Source organism: Vespula vulgaris, chromosome 2 (assembly GCF_905475345.1).
Source record: "Vespula vulgaris chromosome 2, iyVesVulg1.1, whole genome shotgun sequence".
Taxonomy (NCBI): domain Eukaryota; kingdom Metazoa; phylum Arthropoda; class Insecta; order Hymenoptera; family Vespidae; genus Vespula; species Vespula vulgaris.
Window position 1 is genome coordinate 6,297,142 of NC_066587.1, and position 17,420 is coordinate 6,314,561.

General features: G+C 32.9%; 1 protein-coding gene across 1 annotated transcript; it reads right to left on the bottom strand.

The window, feature by feature from the left end:
- Positions 1-1,065: 1,065 nt before the first annotated feature.
- Positions 1,066-14,713, bottom strand: LOC127061480 (fasciculation and elongation protein zeta-2). The gene is made up of 8 exons (XM_050988396.1): positions 14,243-14,713; positions 11,331-11,583; positions 4,079-4,201; positions 3,829-3,985; positions 3,557-3,665; positions 2,987-3,325; positions 2,671-2,736; positions 1,066-2,594 (listed from the first exon to the last, which is right to left on the bottom strand). The coding sequence occupies exons 1-8, from the start codon at positions 14,346-14,348 to the stop codon at positions 2,578-2,580; spliced, it is 1,170 nt and encodes a 389-aa protein (XP_050844353.1). The 5' UTR covers positions 14,349-14,713; the 3' UTR covers positions 1,066-2,577.
- Positions 14,714-17,420: the final 2,707 nt, after the last annotated feature.

A 17,420-nucleotide genomic window follows, 5' to 3' on the forward strand; every position in this document is an offset into this window, starting at 1 on the left:
AATTCCAAGATGACATGCCGTTTATGAAAGATTCAAGCTTCTTGATTAACAGCAGGTGGTTAAGATTTGATTTATGAATAGCTCCATCTTTCAACACCGGAAGTATCAGTTATCATTATTTAACATGTGTTCCGTATCTAATGAAAGATTTTAAACTCCCGCGTAAAAATAAAAATTTCTCGATAATAAAAAATGATAAATAAATAAGAAAAAAAGTCTCTCGCCCAAGAGTTCACAACCAAGGAAATACATCCATGAGAAACTAGAAATGTTTAAACAATTATAAAATTATCGAATGTATATTAATTGTTTAATTTTAGACTTTGGAAAGAGAGAACTTCGATGTTTACTCGTCGGAATGGAAAAGAAGACTGAATCGATAAATGTGGAAGTCAGTCAAACGTTTGTTTTTGTTGATATTAAATGTAATCAACGACTCGATCAAAATTTAAGTGTGTATAAATTTAAAATTGAAATTATTTTATATTTAACGCATGTTGAAAGGAATGTACGCTATTGTTTAAATATTAGTTTATTGTACTCCGTATATATTTCGTTTAAATAATTATGAAATTATTTAAAAGATCTTATTTATTTTTGCATTAGAATTATTAGGAAAGCTCATTAAAATGATTAAATAAGTTATCCTAGATTTTTTATGCGAGTACGACGAAATGATGTTTTTTGTTTCGTTAATAATTTACGTATAAAAATAAAGCTATTTAAAAAATTCGAGAAAGCAATATCTTTGCTTGAACCTTCATCTTTAAAATAAAATCTTGTTCATCAAAATCGTTCAAGAATTATCCTTATAATCATTGTTGGTATAAAATATTACAAAACTAGTGATAATGAACAATCTTAACAATATTAATGCATGAATTATTTTTAATTTGATGCATTTTAAATTATAGATATTATAATACTTCCTCGATAAAACATTTGGAAAATTAAACATCAGAGAAACAGCAGTACAACTTTCTTTTTTTATGCTGGCTAAATGAATCAACGACGTTCGTTGGTACATGGGAGCAAACTGAAGAAGAGAATAAAAAAATAAATCTATTTATTATTAGCATTGCGATTTCTTTTATTTATTTATTTCTTTTTTTCTTGCGCGTAACATTCTTAATCGATCGATTATTTCTAAACATACTGGCGTTACAACAATTTACACACTAGGCTTAAGAAACGTATGTGCAATTTTGAGTAGAAACTAATCCTAGAAATAGCTTTTGCTTGCATTTGTTCAACTTAAGTAGTTTATATTTTTAAATCTTTTTAACTACTGTCATAAATTCCGATCCGGATATAATATCGTTTCGTTTCTTTTTATATATACAAAAGATTACAAAAACTGAACCAATACAAATCTCATATGATATCATATATATATATATATATATATATATATATATATATATATATATGTATGTATATAAATGAATATACTTTGAATTATGCGTAAATATGCATCACAGTAGTTCCATAAAACATGTACACTTGTGATAAATCTTATGGGAAACAATATACAGATTAAACGTATATATATATATATATGTATATATATATATTTATTTATTTATTTATTTATACATATAAATATAAATACATAAAGGGTGGGTCAAAGAAAACCTACTAGACTTTAAATAATATTGAATACACTCCTAAACATAAGAGGAATATTTATTATAGTTTAAATAAATCTACAAATTTTTTAGAATTGTAACATATGACAATAGTTCATTTTAAATGCCTCATACGAAAAGGAATGTCCAACAAATGTATACCATTCTGCTAGAGATACTCCTGAGTGTAGATGAACACATTAGATATTGCTCGACGATATATGTTAACTAACGACTTGGTGAACATTATTTTCAAATTGGCTAGTCGATTGCGATGCACAGCTCTTTAAATGTCCTCATAAAAAGATCTGGAATTGTCAAATTCAGAGACTTGGCCAGATATGTAACATCGACAAATCTAGAGATAATGCAACCTGGAAAAAGATTTTTCTATGGGGACAGTTAGAAAGTATTGTATATTGTAATCAATCAATTTCTAACGTGTTCAACCGCGCTGAACACATTAGAAAGTCATCAACCGAATGGTTAACATTCGACGAACGTTTTCTTTCGTACGAGACATTTAAAATAAGATATTGTTATGTGCTATAATTCTTCAAGATCTATAGATTTATTAAAGCTATAATAAATATTTCTTTTATGTCCAGAAGTATTCGGAGTATCATTTAAAATCACGAACATTCCCGTAGATCACCCCTTATATATAAATATATAAATATATATATATATATGTATATATATATATATATATATATATATATATGTATGTATATAAATTAAGACTAGATGAGAATATCAGGTTACCACTTCTAATCCTACAGCCAATACACATCGAGTGTAATATTAAAGTACAACTCAGAAGCAAGAACGGTTGTTTCAAATACAACGCACGCGGTACGATGATGGTTGCAGAGCATTGGCAAGAAGAAGAGAGCAATCATTGTTTTGGACTTTTGAGTATCTCCGAAGGAAATCGACTGTACACTCACTAAGTAGGACAGAGAACTAAAACAGAAAGATAAATATTTTTTTTAAAGTAATCATTCTTTATTTGTTATTAAGAATTTTTCATATCACTTACCTTTGAGAATATAATCCGTTAGCAAAGTTGGTACAGTTGGACTATCTTCGCTAATTGCTTTCAATACTGCAAAAAAATATCACACGTTAGAATAATAAAAATGCAAATTTCTTGTTTTCTACTATAGTTATTTTTAATCTCATTAATATGTTAAAAATATTTTTAAGCTATAGACTTTACTTTTAATTATCGATCGAATTTCATAGAACAATAAATAAATAAATAAATAAATAAATAAATTCTCGCAGATTCAGAACATATTCATTTTAAATTAGAATAATTATTTTTATAAACAGACAAAAATTAATTGAATTACTTTTAATAAGAACTTGCAGAGCCTGATTATCTGGTGGTCCGCTGTCCGTGTGATATGGAATGACAGTGGTCAAGTATTTCGATTCTTGCAACGACCTATGTTGCGGTAACGGACTAGTACCATTCTGCATTTGGTTTTTCTTTTTCGTAACATGATGTTGCCTTCGTCGATTTTGTACTGCCAACAAAAGTGAGATGAACTGATTCTTCAATTCCTTTTCGTATTCTAGCTCATCTCGTAATGCGAGTTCAGCTATGAGAGTCTCGCTCAATGCTCCAACAAGTGATTCCATTTCTCCGAGTAGTTCGGTAAGTTGATTCGAAGTCAATTGTTTCAATTCTGAAATATTTTCATTCTGTAATATTTTCAAAATAAACGATACACATACACACATACACACAGGATGTTCCATTTGATTATTTTAAATATCTTCAGTGATTTTTAATAATACGCGATAAGATAATATATAAATATTTTGAAGATAGTTAAATCAAACAGGACATGCCATATACTTGAAGAATCTTATCTTAAAAAGAAAAATAAATAAATAAATAAATAAATTCCCCATACTTTTCTCATGTAATGGCGAGCCAAGAACCTCTCTACTCCTTTCCAATGCCTCGTCGCTATCAAGCAAGGAACCATCGGAATCAGGTGATCTTTCCATAGACGGACTCTCCTAAAATATTCATTAAAAAAAATAAATAAATGAATAAGTAAATAAATAAAATAAAATAAAAAAGAAAAAGAAGGACAAAGAAGAGGAGTAATCCTAAAGTTAGATCGTTATTTCTCATTAATTAGCCAAAATTGTGATAATTGATTTTTCAAGAACTTTTTACCTGCATAATGTCATCTATCTCACGAAGTACCTCTTCAGCTGTTTTCAAAGGTTCCTCTGGGCTATGAGTATCGGTACTGCTAGATAAAATCAAAGCGTGCATATCCAAATCCGTTGCTACAGCTTCGTCTTCGCTACTTAAATCTTCTAATTCCGGTCTAAAGCGAAAAGGAAGAAAACAATTTAAGTAAAGATAAAGAAGAAGATTTCTTGTTTCTTTTCTTTTATTTATTTATTTATTTTTTCTATACCTTTCCAATGAAATCGGTGCCTCGTTAAGATTCAATGCTGGCATGTGCATTTTTCTTGCATAAGATTTGCTCCAGTCGATCGGTAAAATATTGCCGAAAGTACCGGTGATAGTCCACCACATCCTACACATAAAACAAGATGGATCAGTATCGTCGAAAAGACATGTTGCAAAAGATACGTCTCCTACTCCAATTACGCGTACCATCACATTAGCTGACTCATATCCTTTCCGTGATATCGTTATATATCACGAATAACTCACCAGTGTCTGAATTTCCACGAGCTTTTGCAATTAATATGTCGTCATTTCCAATAATATCATCCCAAACGCTTCACATAGATATCTTTTGAGTTCCAAAAGCAAAAGGAAAAAAGAAAATAAGAAAACGAGAATGGAATACGGAAAGAAATAGTTTTTATCATATGGAACATTGCAAGCCCGATAAGTGTAAAGAAAATACAAATGGACAAAGTAATTAACAGTAAACGTATTTATCAAGAGAATTAAAAAATTTAGAATGATAACAGAATTAATTAGTATTAAGATTCTAGTTCAAAAAAATTAGAAAATACAAATTAAATTAGAACGAAAAGACGATTAATTGATATTAAACTCGAATGTACAATAAGTATGGTTAAAAATAAATGTTATTATCAAGAATATTCCAGAATAAAAATTAAATTAGAATCACAACGCGACTAAACAATATTGAACTTTTGAACTTAATAAAACGATAATAAATCGAGAGAAATTCATCGTAGATTAAAAATCAAAAAAGAAAAAAAAAAAAGAAAGAAAAAAGATCTCGAACGAAGGAAATCTCGATCTCGAGGGAGAACGGATACGTCGTTTGAGATTTTCCCATGTTACACATGTAAGAGGAAATTGCAAATTCACCAACATAATCTCACATTTCAAATCGGATCTCTAACAGCTTCGGATAGATCTAAAAGTAAGTGGAAGTTGGTAGCAGCGGAAGTTATGATGATGATGATGAATATTTTCGAGAAAGAGAGAGAGAAAGAGAGAGAGAGAGAGAGAGAGAGAGAGAGAGAGAGAGAGAGAGAGAAAGAAAGAGAAAGAAAACAAAGAGAGAACGAGAGACCGTTGCTTCGCTCGATGATGTCGCATTCGTTTAACCCCTCGACTAATCGAGGTCAATTCGACCCACTCGTGTCTCTTTATTTGAAAGAGAAAAGAAAAAAAAAAAAGAAATACAAAGAGAAAGATAGATAAGTAGATCAAATTATTTTTACTTTTTTCTTTTCATATATAATTGTAAATAAATATAATATTGCAATATATTATGCAGATATACGGATAACAAAAAATAGAAAAGTTACAAAAAAAATTATATAGAATGAATCGTATAATTCGATCAATTTTACTAATATATCAATTTACAAGATTTTGATATAGATTATATACAAAAAAGAAAGACAAAAATAATATTGCAATAGACAAGGTGTTCGTTCATAGATATCCGAGCAAATATTATGCGAACATTTTTTTTTTATTCGTAACCATCGCGAATTATGAAGGCCGATATAGTATTTTTTTCTTTACAATAGATATTTTAATGGATTCCTATAAATTTTTTTTCTTTACATATTACATAGTAATAATTATTTGTTTTAAACTTTTATGTAATAAAAAATTACTATTATGCATCGTTTATGATACAATCGACATTTTAACAACTAACTAACAGATTCACGCTTCATGTTATACAAATACATTATTTACAAATTAAGCAATCGTTTTTAACGAGTTAGAGGTCAATGATCCTATTCGAGATAATCGACTTCAAAATATTATGCAGTCTGACGATTATCTTCCAAATTGTAAAACCAATTATTTTAACACTAAAATATCAATTATCTTATAAAGAATGAATAATTAAATATACAATAATTTTTTACTGAATATGATTTTGATTGACATAGAATACTGATATAAATACAAAAAGAAAAAAAACTATAATTATAAGTATCCATTTAAAAAGACTATGTCGACCTTTATAATTCGGAAAGGTCAATTATAGAAAAAGAGAAACAGAAAAAAAAATTGTACATGTATTTTATAGCTGACTCAGAGCTGTGCTAATTTCTCTTATTAAACTTTCTTGAAACTTCAATCACTCATGAGATATTTGCTCGGACATTTATGAATGGAGTAGTTGTATATTGATATACTAAAAAATAGGATGATTAGAGACAAAAAAAAATATATACATAGGATGAATTATATAATTTGATTGAACTTATTAACAATCAAATTTACAAGATTTCAATATGTATATATAGATAATATATAAAATTTTAATACATTTTACAAATAAATCAATCGACTTGTTATTAACCTTTCATAAATCGATATAAAAAATAAAAAGAGAAAAAAAATATTAAAAATAAGAATTACAATGTATATATTTCATGTGATTATGAATTTTTACAAGTATCGTTATAAAAATATATGTTTTCTGATACTTCATATACGTGATTTAGATTACTTTCAAAATTATTCAAACATCTTACAAATGATTGATAACAGAAAATATTTCAGTTTTATTCAGAAGAAGAAACTATATATTCAGTTACACTTTTTAATTATAATCATGTTAACTTAATTTAGAATAATATTAAAGATTTCTTCTTTTTCTTCTTCTTCGATATCGTAATTTTCTTTTTTGTGATGTTTCGAGAGTACGAAAATATTTATGAAAAATTATGCGGTAACACATCCATCATATCCCCATCTACTTTCTTCATAAGTATTCGGATACTCACATAAAATAGAAATAATTAAATTTTTTTCATATATTTTCGACCTTTCTTTGTCGAACAAAAAATCTAAAATGTAACTTAATCCACTAACAAAATAAAAACAGTATTATATTTATCCAAGTTTGCAATCATTAGACGGTACATTAAAAAATTTCTTTTTCTAAATTCTTTTAGATTATTAAAATATAGATAATTGTAATATAAAATAAACCATAAAATCAATTTTTACAATATTTCAACTTACAATTATGTTTGTTATAATAATTACCAGCTGAAATAGTAATTCTCTTGTGCGATCTTTTGCTGAATCGACTTTGAATCATTTATTCGACGATTCTCGATTAGTTCATCTCTTTAATAATCTCATGAATTCTAAACTATCTTATATAATGAACACATAAATTATTTTCATATTTTAATGTTTAACACTTTGGCAATTTCTGAACTAGATAAAAGATTTACGAGAATAAAAAGAAAGAAAAAGAAAAAAAAGAAGAAAAAAAGAAAAAGAAAAAGAAAAAAAAAGATACATTGATTCGAGTAATTAACATCGATTTTCGTGCCATAGAAAACGTGATAGGAAAGAATATAACCAACAGGACGATGTATGTATAATAATCATCGAAAGAGAAAGCAGAAAGATGAATGAAAATGAAATATATTCGAAATTTAATGTTCCATCTCGCACTTTCAAAATCTGATCGATGACTTTGACAAAATATCTATAAAAATAAAAATAAAAGAGAGAGAGAGAGAGATGCATTGACTCCAATAAATAATTTTAATGTTCGTGTCATCGTCCATCAGAAACAGAATAGGTGGGAATTTAATCGACGAGACGATCTACCTATATAACGTACGTTTGTATATATTTTTATTTATTTATAAAGAAATATGTACTCTGAAGTAAATAATTTCGATGTTCATTGAATCGGAAAGAAAATAGGGAAGGGACTTTTAAGCGATGATACGATGTATGTATAATAATCATCGAGAAAAGAAGAGAGAAAGAAAAAGAAAAAAAAAGGAGAAGGAGAAGGAAGAGAAGAAAAAGAAGAAGAGAAGAAGGAAAGGTTTCAGGTTCCTCGAGGTAGGCAAAGCCAACGAAGCGTTTCTCGAACGGCAAAACGGCTTTGGTTTGAGCGCGTGCGCAACGATATTGACCGATGTCGGGCTCTTCGCGCTCTTTGCGTCTCCTCCACCTTCACTGGAGGGTTGTTGCTGCGAGTGTAGCTCGATACGAGGACAAAACATAGGGAGAAAGAGGGAGAATGGGGAAGAGAGAGAAAGAGAGAGAAAGATAGAGATCAAATTTTCATGCTTTTGACGTCGATCGAAGCTTTACGAATATCATCTCATTCTCAATTTCGATCGAATCTATATCGTTTACAAAGAGTGAGAGAGAGAGAGAGAGAGAGAGAGAGAGAGAGAGAGAGAGAGGAAGAGGTCAACGACCTTACGACCCTGCGACCGAAATGAGGTCGGTCCGCCATTTACATATGACGCGATATATACTCTGCAAGCTCCTTTTCGCCGACATTTCGTCGAGAACCTTCGCGATCCTTTCGTTGTCGGATACCAAGAGGTATATTCAGCTGCGGATACTCGAAAGGCAAGTATGGCCCCAAAAAGGAAGAAATGCGAAAGAAAGAGAGGGGGAGAGGTATGGCTTAATAGCTTTCTCAGCTGTTACATGACGACATATAAGAAGAAATGTCAAATAATATATATTTTTGTAATGAAATAGATAGACGTATAAAAAAAAAGAATATATCTGTGTAGTATATAAGATGATAACAATAATGTATATAAAAGAGATGGAAATATATATATATAGAGAGAGAGAGAGAGAAAGAGAGAGAAAGAGAAAGACAAATAGAAAGAAAAAGAGAGAGAATTCAGAGAAAGAGAATTCGCTTGTTAGCTTACTCAGCTGCTACGTGATGACATATAACCAGAAATATCAAATATATATATAATCTCTGATATATATATATATATATATATATATGAGAGAATAATATATGTAAAGTAGAAATAAAAATGTATACAAAAACCTAAAGAAAAAGAGAATTTACTTAATAATTTTCTCAGGTATTACAAAAGGACCAAAAATATTACAAATAATATATATATATATATATGTGTTATTATTAATAAATAAAAATATACTTTTACTTACTAACACACATACACGCACAATACTATACAAGATAACGATAATAATAATATATTAATATTTTTAATCATATGTCATTATATAACATCTGAGAAAACTATTATGCAAATATATTATACATACATACATACATACATACACACACACTTATGTAAGAAATATATAAACATAAAGAAAACGACATACCATCCAAGATAATAACACATATAAGAGAGATACAAGAAAGAGATACAAACATATACGGAGAAACAAGAGAGAGATATATATATATATACATATGAACGAAGAGAAAGACGAAAAGGAAGAGAAGGAAGAGTAGTAGAAGGAGGGATACAGCTCTCGAGAAAGTCTCTGGTGTCTCCGTGAAAGAAAGAAGAGAGGCAAGAAGGGAAGAAGAGAAGAAGAGAAGGAGTTCTCTCTTTCTCGAGGAGAGTACTACGCGCTCCGATTTTTCCATGCGTTGGTCATTACGCGACCAAAGAGCGTAACACATACACACATACGTATGCACACAACTTATTTACATATCATGCATATGTATAGGATCGAAAAGAGATCGAGACAAAATTCTATTCTACGAGCTTCTCACGGAAGCCCTTTCTCGATGAATTCTCGACGAATGGGAGGATTAGCGACGACGTCCGACCACCGGATATGCTTCAACGCGTTTATCCTTGCGGAAACGACTGTGTTTATATACGTCTATGTCTTCTTTGTGTATGTGTGTGTGTAAGAGAGAGAGAGAGAGAGAGAGAGAGAGAGAGAGAGAGAGAGAGAGACACGTGCCGGTTAGTCGCACGTGTCTATTCGATCGTTCGCACACCCTTTTTTTTTGATCTCTCGACTTTATGTTTATTAGTAACATCTCTCATTTCATTTCACACCGATCTTTCGATTTGTTTATAAACACGATCGTTAAAGATCATATTTATTAATTGATACGATCGACGTATGTATACTTTTATTTTTTCAAGTTGACGTCGTTTCATCGATATTATTACTATATATTTTTGTTTGTCATTTAGAATCTATCGAATTTACAAGGAATTATTGAATTATACGTTCGTGTTCGAGTAGTTTCTAGAGGTTATTATCCAACTGAAATTATTTATTTATTTATCTACTTATTTACCTAAAAGAAATTTATACCCGAAAGTATTTTGTTAGTAGCAGGCTGACGTTACGTCATTGATATTTTTACTATATTCATTTATATGATTTATCAATTTACAAGGAATTATTTAATCATATATCATATTGTAGGTTATCGTCGATGTTGAACTGATTTTATTATTATCATTACTATTATTATACGTTGAAGAAAATATTTATTGTTCGATTAGATTTAGATAGATACGACCTACGTGTATTGTGTAAAATCTCGCGTTAATTATTTACGGATGGATATTATCATTTTTGTAAATTAGGTACTCCCTCTTTCGAAAATTATTTGTTAGGTTAGTTTTCTGCGAAGGTTTATCTTGTGCATTAACCGAGGCGAGAACGGACTCGAAAGAAATCGAGACTACAAGCGTGAAAAGCGTACGCAAGAGAGCGAAGGGATGCGAAGGGATGTGAAGGGATGTGAAGGGAGTTTAACGGGTGGCTCGCGGTGCGTTCTCGCACACCGAAGAAGATACAATTTCATGCTTCGTTGAGCTTCACCTGCGGGACCACGCTCCGACGTTCGTTCGTTCGTTCGTTCAAACTAAAGGACACCTGTCTATTCTTTAAAGCTCTTTAAAACTCGACCATTCTGACGTAGATTCACGTGTTTAGCAACAAAGAGGAGAGTACTCTCCAATTTAATTCGAGTCGATAGGGGTCGAGTCAAAGTTGGCCCATTAAAATAATTTTAATTTTTCTAAGAGAAAGTCGGTAAATTTAGAACGGCATACTTTTGAGGTTAGAAAATCTTTCTACGAATCTTTCCATTAGATGGAACACGCTTTGAACGCGTCAAATTTAAATTCGAATAAATTAGGACGCAAAATACGCGAAATATTTATTATAATGTAAATCGATCTAATAGAATATCGATCGATAAACTCGATTTTTGTAGATTTTTTATTTGGACTACTTTCATAATTATATACACGCGCACACAGACACATGCAAATACGATATAAATATATATATATATATATATAATAAATTATATTAAAATAAATTGGTTAGTTTCTTTTCATATATAATTCTTTGACGAAAAAAGAAAAAGAAAGAATAAGAGATTATCTGTCGGTAAGGAAGGATGAAAAATATCGATAAAGAGATAAACGACTTACTGGCACTCGTTCATAATCTCCTCTTGCGTTCTAACTTGCACCGGTGCCAAGGATTCAACATCGGTGCCATAATCACGAAAGCACGAAGTTATCTTCTCGTCAAACGTGTTAACCAGGTCTTCGAGACTACCACTGAAAGGGCTGAAGGTACCTTCCTGTAAGATGTCCGTACTGTTGTCGTGATTGGTCGGTCCCTCGTTTGCGTTACAATTTTCACCGAAACTCGTATCTAAACTGGCATCCAAAAGTTGTTCTGCGAACGAACAAAAAAGAAAGTATATTTATTATAACGACCGAAAAGATCAGGAAAAACGATGACATACGCAAGCTTCGATTGAATAACAAATTCCGAGGAACGACAGATCGATAAATCGAAATTAACAATCGATTTAATCGAAACTACGATCGTTGAAAGTTTGCGATAAATTTCACTACAATCGCAAAAGATACGTTCGCTACAATAATTACAAGAATTAATAGATAATTATATGGATACACTCTGTTATATACGTACACACATAATTTTATATTAATCGACGTACTACATATGTATACTAATCGAACGTGACCCTTTTCGAGATCGATCGATTAATCAGAAAGATATATAGCTTCACGCAAATAACATGTATTTAAAGTGTCGGTGTGTTTGCTATTGATTATAACTCGAGCGGTCGTCGCTTTTGAAAATTTATCGGACACGGTCGCTCGTCTTTTTATGCACCCGTACTCTTACATATACTTTAAAAATAAACAACGAGAATATATACCGAGAAAGAGAGAAAAAGAGTATGAAAGTTAGTTAGAGAGAAACGGAGAGATAGCAGTCAGAAGGAGAGAGAGAGAGAGAGAGAGAGAGAGAGAGAGAGAGAGAGAGAGAGACAGAGATAGCGAGAGATAAACGGATACAAAGAGAAAGAAAGAAAGAAAGAAAAAAAGAAAAAAGAAAAAAGAGAGACAGATGGAAAAATCGATCTTGTTTTCAATATTAATGAAACGTACAATTTTCTCGAGAATAAATAAAAAAATTCCGTTCTCGATGGAACTATTTGCGCTACGGCGCTTTCGTACCGTTTCGTAAACTCGTAGTGCCGAGAGAGAGAGAGCGAGAGAGAGAGAGAAAGAGAGAGAGATGAAGAGAAAGAGAGAAAGAGAAAGAGAGAATACTACTCACGAGCAGAACCGGTGGATATTGGACTCCGATTATAGCCATGTACACGCGGCTAAGTACTTACGCATTGTCCCGTCTCACGAAGGTCGCGCACGCATCGTCTCGCGCCGTGATGACGACAACGCGACAGGGACCTTTTACATCTTCACGCCTTTGTGTATCCTCTGTTTATCTTCCTCTATTTTTCTCGATCTATCTAACTATTTGTCTATCCATCTCTTTCGCTCGTTTTTCTCCGTCTTTCTCTACTTCCTCTTGTTATTTCAAAAATATCTTCGAGCAAGTACGTACGCCTTAATAAATCGAAACTCTTCTAACAATCCCAACGTAAGATTCTATATTGCTTTCTGATTGGTTCTAACTAATGTAAGATATTTTAGTATCGTCCAATCAAAATACAATAAGTTATCGAGCTTGGTCTTACGCAGATTTTTTTTTTTTTTAGATTTTGGAATCAGTTACTCGTGTTATACGATCGATAAGGATAAGAAATCGTTATTATTGTTGTTATTTTATTATTATTATTATTATTATTGTCGTTCTTAACATTATATCATCGTACGTGCGTAAACCAATATCGTTCGCGAATGAATAAACCTCCATCCATCTTTTATTCCTCCTTTTTGACGCATCGAGTTACGTCGATGAATCGCTTACGTTAGTAAGTATTCCGTACTGACGATATATATAATTGAGAAAACAAATATGTCGTAATAGGAAGGTTCGTCCTTGGAACGGTCGATTACCGTCGTTATTTTTTTTCTCCCTTTTTTCCATCCCTTTCGACGAATTTTAAGACTCGTTCTACTTGAGCTTTCTCTCTTCGGAGTGGCAAGGCTTGGTATATGTACACAATGACGAAATAAAGAAATAGAAAAAGGAAAGCAAAGAAAAGAAATGGAAGGAAGGAAGAACGAACCCCCTTGTGCTTGCTTACACTCGCTTCGTGATTGGCCGTTTGCGCGTAGCGTGTGCTCGCCCGTTTAATCGATCAATTTTCTTATAACTTTCGTCTCGCCCCGTTCCACGTAATAGACTCTAACAATTACGATAATGGATGTTCGTCAACGCGATAACGAGAGAGACAGAGACAGAGAGAGAGAGGAGAGAGAGAGAGAAAGAGGTAACAGCATCCTAGTTGTCCTCGTTGTATTAAATTTCCGATAGGTCTTTCAAAGATTTTATTCGTTGAGAAGCATCGTTAAAATTTTTGTTCTATTTATTTTTGTCTTTTTTTGAAGAGAAAAACGGAGTAGAGAGCAGTCTCTTTCCGTTTCGAATTTCGAATAATATATATACATATATACATATTATATATATACACATATGTATATATATATATATATATCTGCATATCGAAGTAACATGCTGGAAAGTTCGAAGTAGAATCGTCGATACGATTTATAATTTCTACGCTCTAGTTTCCTCTCTGGTGTTGAAGATTCTCGTCTACGTTCATGCATTCGTTCGTTCGTTTTTAGAACGACGAATCGAACGAACGTGCATGAAAGCGACCGAGGACGGTTCGTCTCTTGGAGATTCGTGTCGACGAGTCTACACGAGATTCTCCGAGTCCCCAGAGAGTGACGCGAGAACGCGTCGCGACGAAGAACAATATCGGAAAGTTTTTGGGATCGAGATCGAAGAAAGGTGATCAATTTTCACTTTCGATTTTCTTTCCTTTATTTCCTATATCTCGTTTCTTTTCTTTTTTACCTTTTTGTATCTATTTTGTTCTACGTACCTGTCAAAAGATTCATATTCTTTAAACTGGCCGTTTCCTCCTCCTCGAAGCGCGCAAGGGGTGCCTCGAACTTCAACTCGGCGATCTTGCCCGCCATGTCCCTCATTATTAAGCACGATGAAAATCCAGGAGGGAGGTATCACCGCAGCGAGATTCGGAAAGGCACGGTCGCTGCGGTGCCCCCGAGCCGCTCCTCCTCCTGGAAAACACCTTCTTCCTCTTCTTATTTCTCGATGACGTATAGTCAGCACGAAAAAAAGAGGGTTAACGGAGCCAATAAAATGAGCGACGCGTAAGACGGAGGGAGAAAGAAAGAAAGAAATATATATATATATAGAGAGAGAGAGAGAGAGAGAGAGAGAAAATAGTATTATGGACGAAATAAGGGCAAAAAAAGGAGAGGCACGAGCGCGCGAATATGTCGCATCAAGGAAGCGTGAAACGACCCATCCGACTCTACGCGAACGACTGACGCAGAGGGCGGTTAGCCGCTTGCTGGTGGGGGAAGATGATCGCTCGTTGTCATGGCAACGGCTGGCTGCGTGCGCCGCGCGCCGTTTTTACGAACCATTCGATTTTGTGTATGCGTCAGGCCCATTGCGAAAAGAGAACCTTTGTTTTCGATTCGAACGAGATTGGACGGATTTATGAAATAAAAAATGTTTTATTTTTATTCATTACCTTTTCCTATATAAGTAATAGTATATCTGAAATGGATTAGAATCGATTCAAAGTTTATTACGTAAATAACTGTTCCTGTAGAGAACGATTATACCGACGGTTACGAATCGATCGGTAATTTATCGTCGTATCTATTTTATCGACGGGTGCAATTGCAGAGTATAAATCGTAAGTCGGTATATGTCGATTTGGAGAAATCTACTTCGTTAATATGGTATTAGAACGTTGGTAATACAGTTCGATATTAATCTCGTAAAAGAACGTGTCGGTTGTTTCGATTATCGATAATCGATTAATTACGCATCCGATTGAGATTCGTAATGGAAAATAACGGAAATGCATGCATACGACTTATACGAGTATGAATAAATTAAATTAGATCTTTTTTGTTTGTTTGTTCGTTATAAAAATATTAAAGAATGTCGAAGAAATCGGACGAGGCAGCAGTTTCATCAAAAATATCGAGGTAGGATTATTACGTGAAACCGTTATGTATATCTTGTACGACGACGTATGTACGGCGTGAACGAGAAGGGGGTGTCATTTGAGGTTGATTAGCATAGTCGCTCGCCATTCGTAAGTATCACGAAGGATTAATAAGGAGAAGGGCTGGAAAAATACGAGGACACGCCTGCGTGATATCTAGAGCCACACCTTCGATACTAAAAGGCATAAAAAGTGCTGTCGTTTTTTAACTAGATATTCGCTCGCGAAGAACTGCGTAACGATGTCTCTCGAGCGATGATACGTTAGACGACCTTGAGGACGCGCGATCTCAGCATAGTTTTTCTTTTTTTCTTCTCTCGTCTTTTTTTTCTCTTTTCGTTTTTTTTCTCTTTCAAACATTTCATTGCTCGACCTATGAGTTTCCGTGTGAGTAAGACGCAGCTCCGATCATCTATCGTCACAGGGTAGTAAAGCAAATGTCAACATACGTCGATATATTTCAAATTAGTTTGCTATTTTACATGCGACGATCGAAATGATCCGATTTACTGGATGACGCTTCGATTTTGTCAGTAAATATCTACACACGTCAGCCATGTGGGCGGATTGATTTTACCGATAAGATAAAAAATGAAAAGAGGAAGAGAGAGAGAGAGAGAGAGAGAGAAAAGAGAAAGAAAAAAGAAAAAAAGATGTAAAAATGGGGAATTGTAGTCAGCCTTGGCATCATACTTCTCGTAAATCGTATTGTCAATGTGGGGCAGATCAATCCGGGCCGAGGAGATATAAAGTCGAACCTAGAGCAAGGCAGCCATTGGTCTCATTGAACGTTTCAAAGAATGTATTCACGGCGTATATATCACAATAGATAGGCTCGTGGTTTCCCTAAGCAACCTTTCGAACGAGTTTACATATTATATAAGAGAGAGAGTCGATGATCCGTCTAACGTTCTACTTTATGTACGATTAAATTCTACCTTTCCCATTCGCCATATATTCCATGCCTTTGATTTATTTGATTTGTTTTATTTTGTTCCTTTTTTCTTCGCTTTTCTCGTTCTCCTCTCCTTCTAATATTTCAGTAGATTTTTTTCTTTTTTTATCTCTCTTTTTTTTTTCGAAAGAAAATCTACTTAGATAGAGTCTGTTCAATGGTTGATTGTGCATGTAGTAACATTCGCGTAAAAGCGTACGTTTCCATTACGTCAGATTTTTCTTTGATCTAAACAAATCAATAATCACACCCTTTCGCTCGTAACGGTTTACGTTAACGCAAAGAATCGATAGCAAATTCCTTTCGTTATTATTATCAAAGAAGTTTAAAGCGTAATTACCTCGCGATGTACATACATATGTATAACGACTTTGAAAGCGTTGAGCAGGTACAATGATTCAGAACGTATAATGGAGCTATCGAGGATGTCGATCCTTTTTTTTATTTATTTATTATTATTTCCTTTTCCCTGTTTATTTCTTTTTTTCTCTCTCTTTTTTTTTCTCCAAGAAAATCGAACGATCGATAGGCGATTCGAAAATGGCGAAGCAATGCGAGACATGCAAAAAAACGAGATCGATAAATTTGCATTTGATCCTTCTTGATCACGTTTATCCATCTTCCTGTAAAGATGGAAAAAGATTTTCTTATCGTTAAATGGAATCGAACAAGGATAACGACGATCGAATAAACGCGTCTCGAATTAATCTCGTGCTCGAGGAAAGGACGAATCAAGATCGATCGATCGGTTACGTTATCAATAAGGAAATCGAAAAGGAGCAAGGTAATCAGGACATTTTCGATAAAGCTACCGATCGTTTTCTTCGATTATAAACTCACGATATATGCTCATTTATATCTCATTAATTTACTCGATCGATTGTAAATTCAATGGAATCGACGTTAGTGTCGCACTCTTGGTTATTCAATTAAGAAGTTCACGTTTATCGAGCGACCTTGTCGAGACTAACTATAAGTAACAAATTACGTTACTTTTAATCAGTCTCGTTTGCTCGACGATATTATAGATTCTCTTCTTTTCTCGGTTTTTTCTTT

Coding starts and splice junctions, on each gene's coding strand:
- LOC127061480 (XM_050988396.1), bottom strand. CDS start 14,348: ATGAGGGACATGGCGGGCAAGATCGCCGAGTTGAAGTTCGAGGCACCC. Junction 11,584..14,242: donor GAATATGAATCTTTTGACAG/GTACGTAGAACA, acceptor GTTCGTTCGCAG/AACAACTTTTGGATGCCAGT. Junction 4,202..11,330: donor GAGATTATGAACGAGTGCCA/GTAAGTCGTTTA, acceptor TTTTATGTGTAG/GATGTGGTGGACTATCACCG.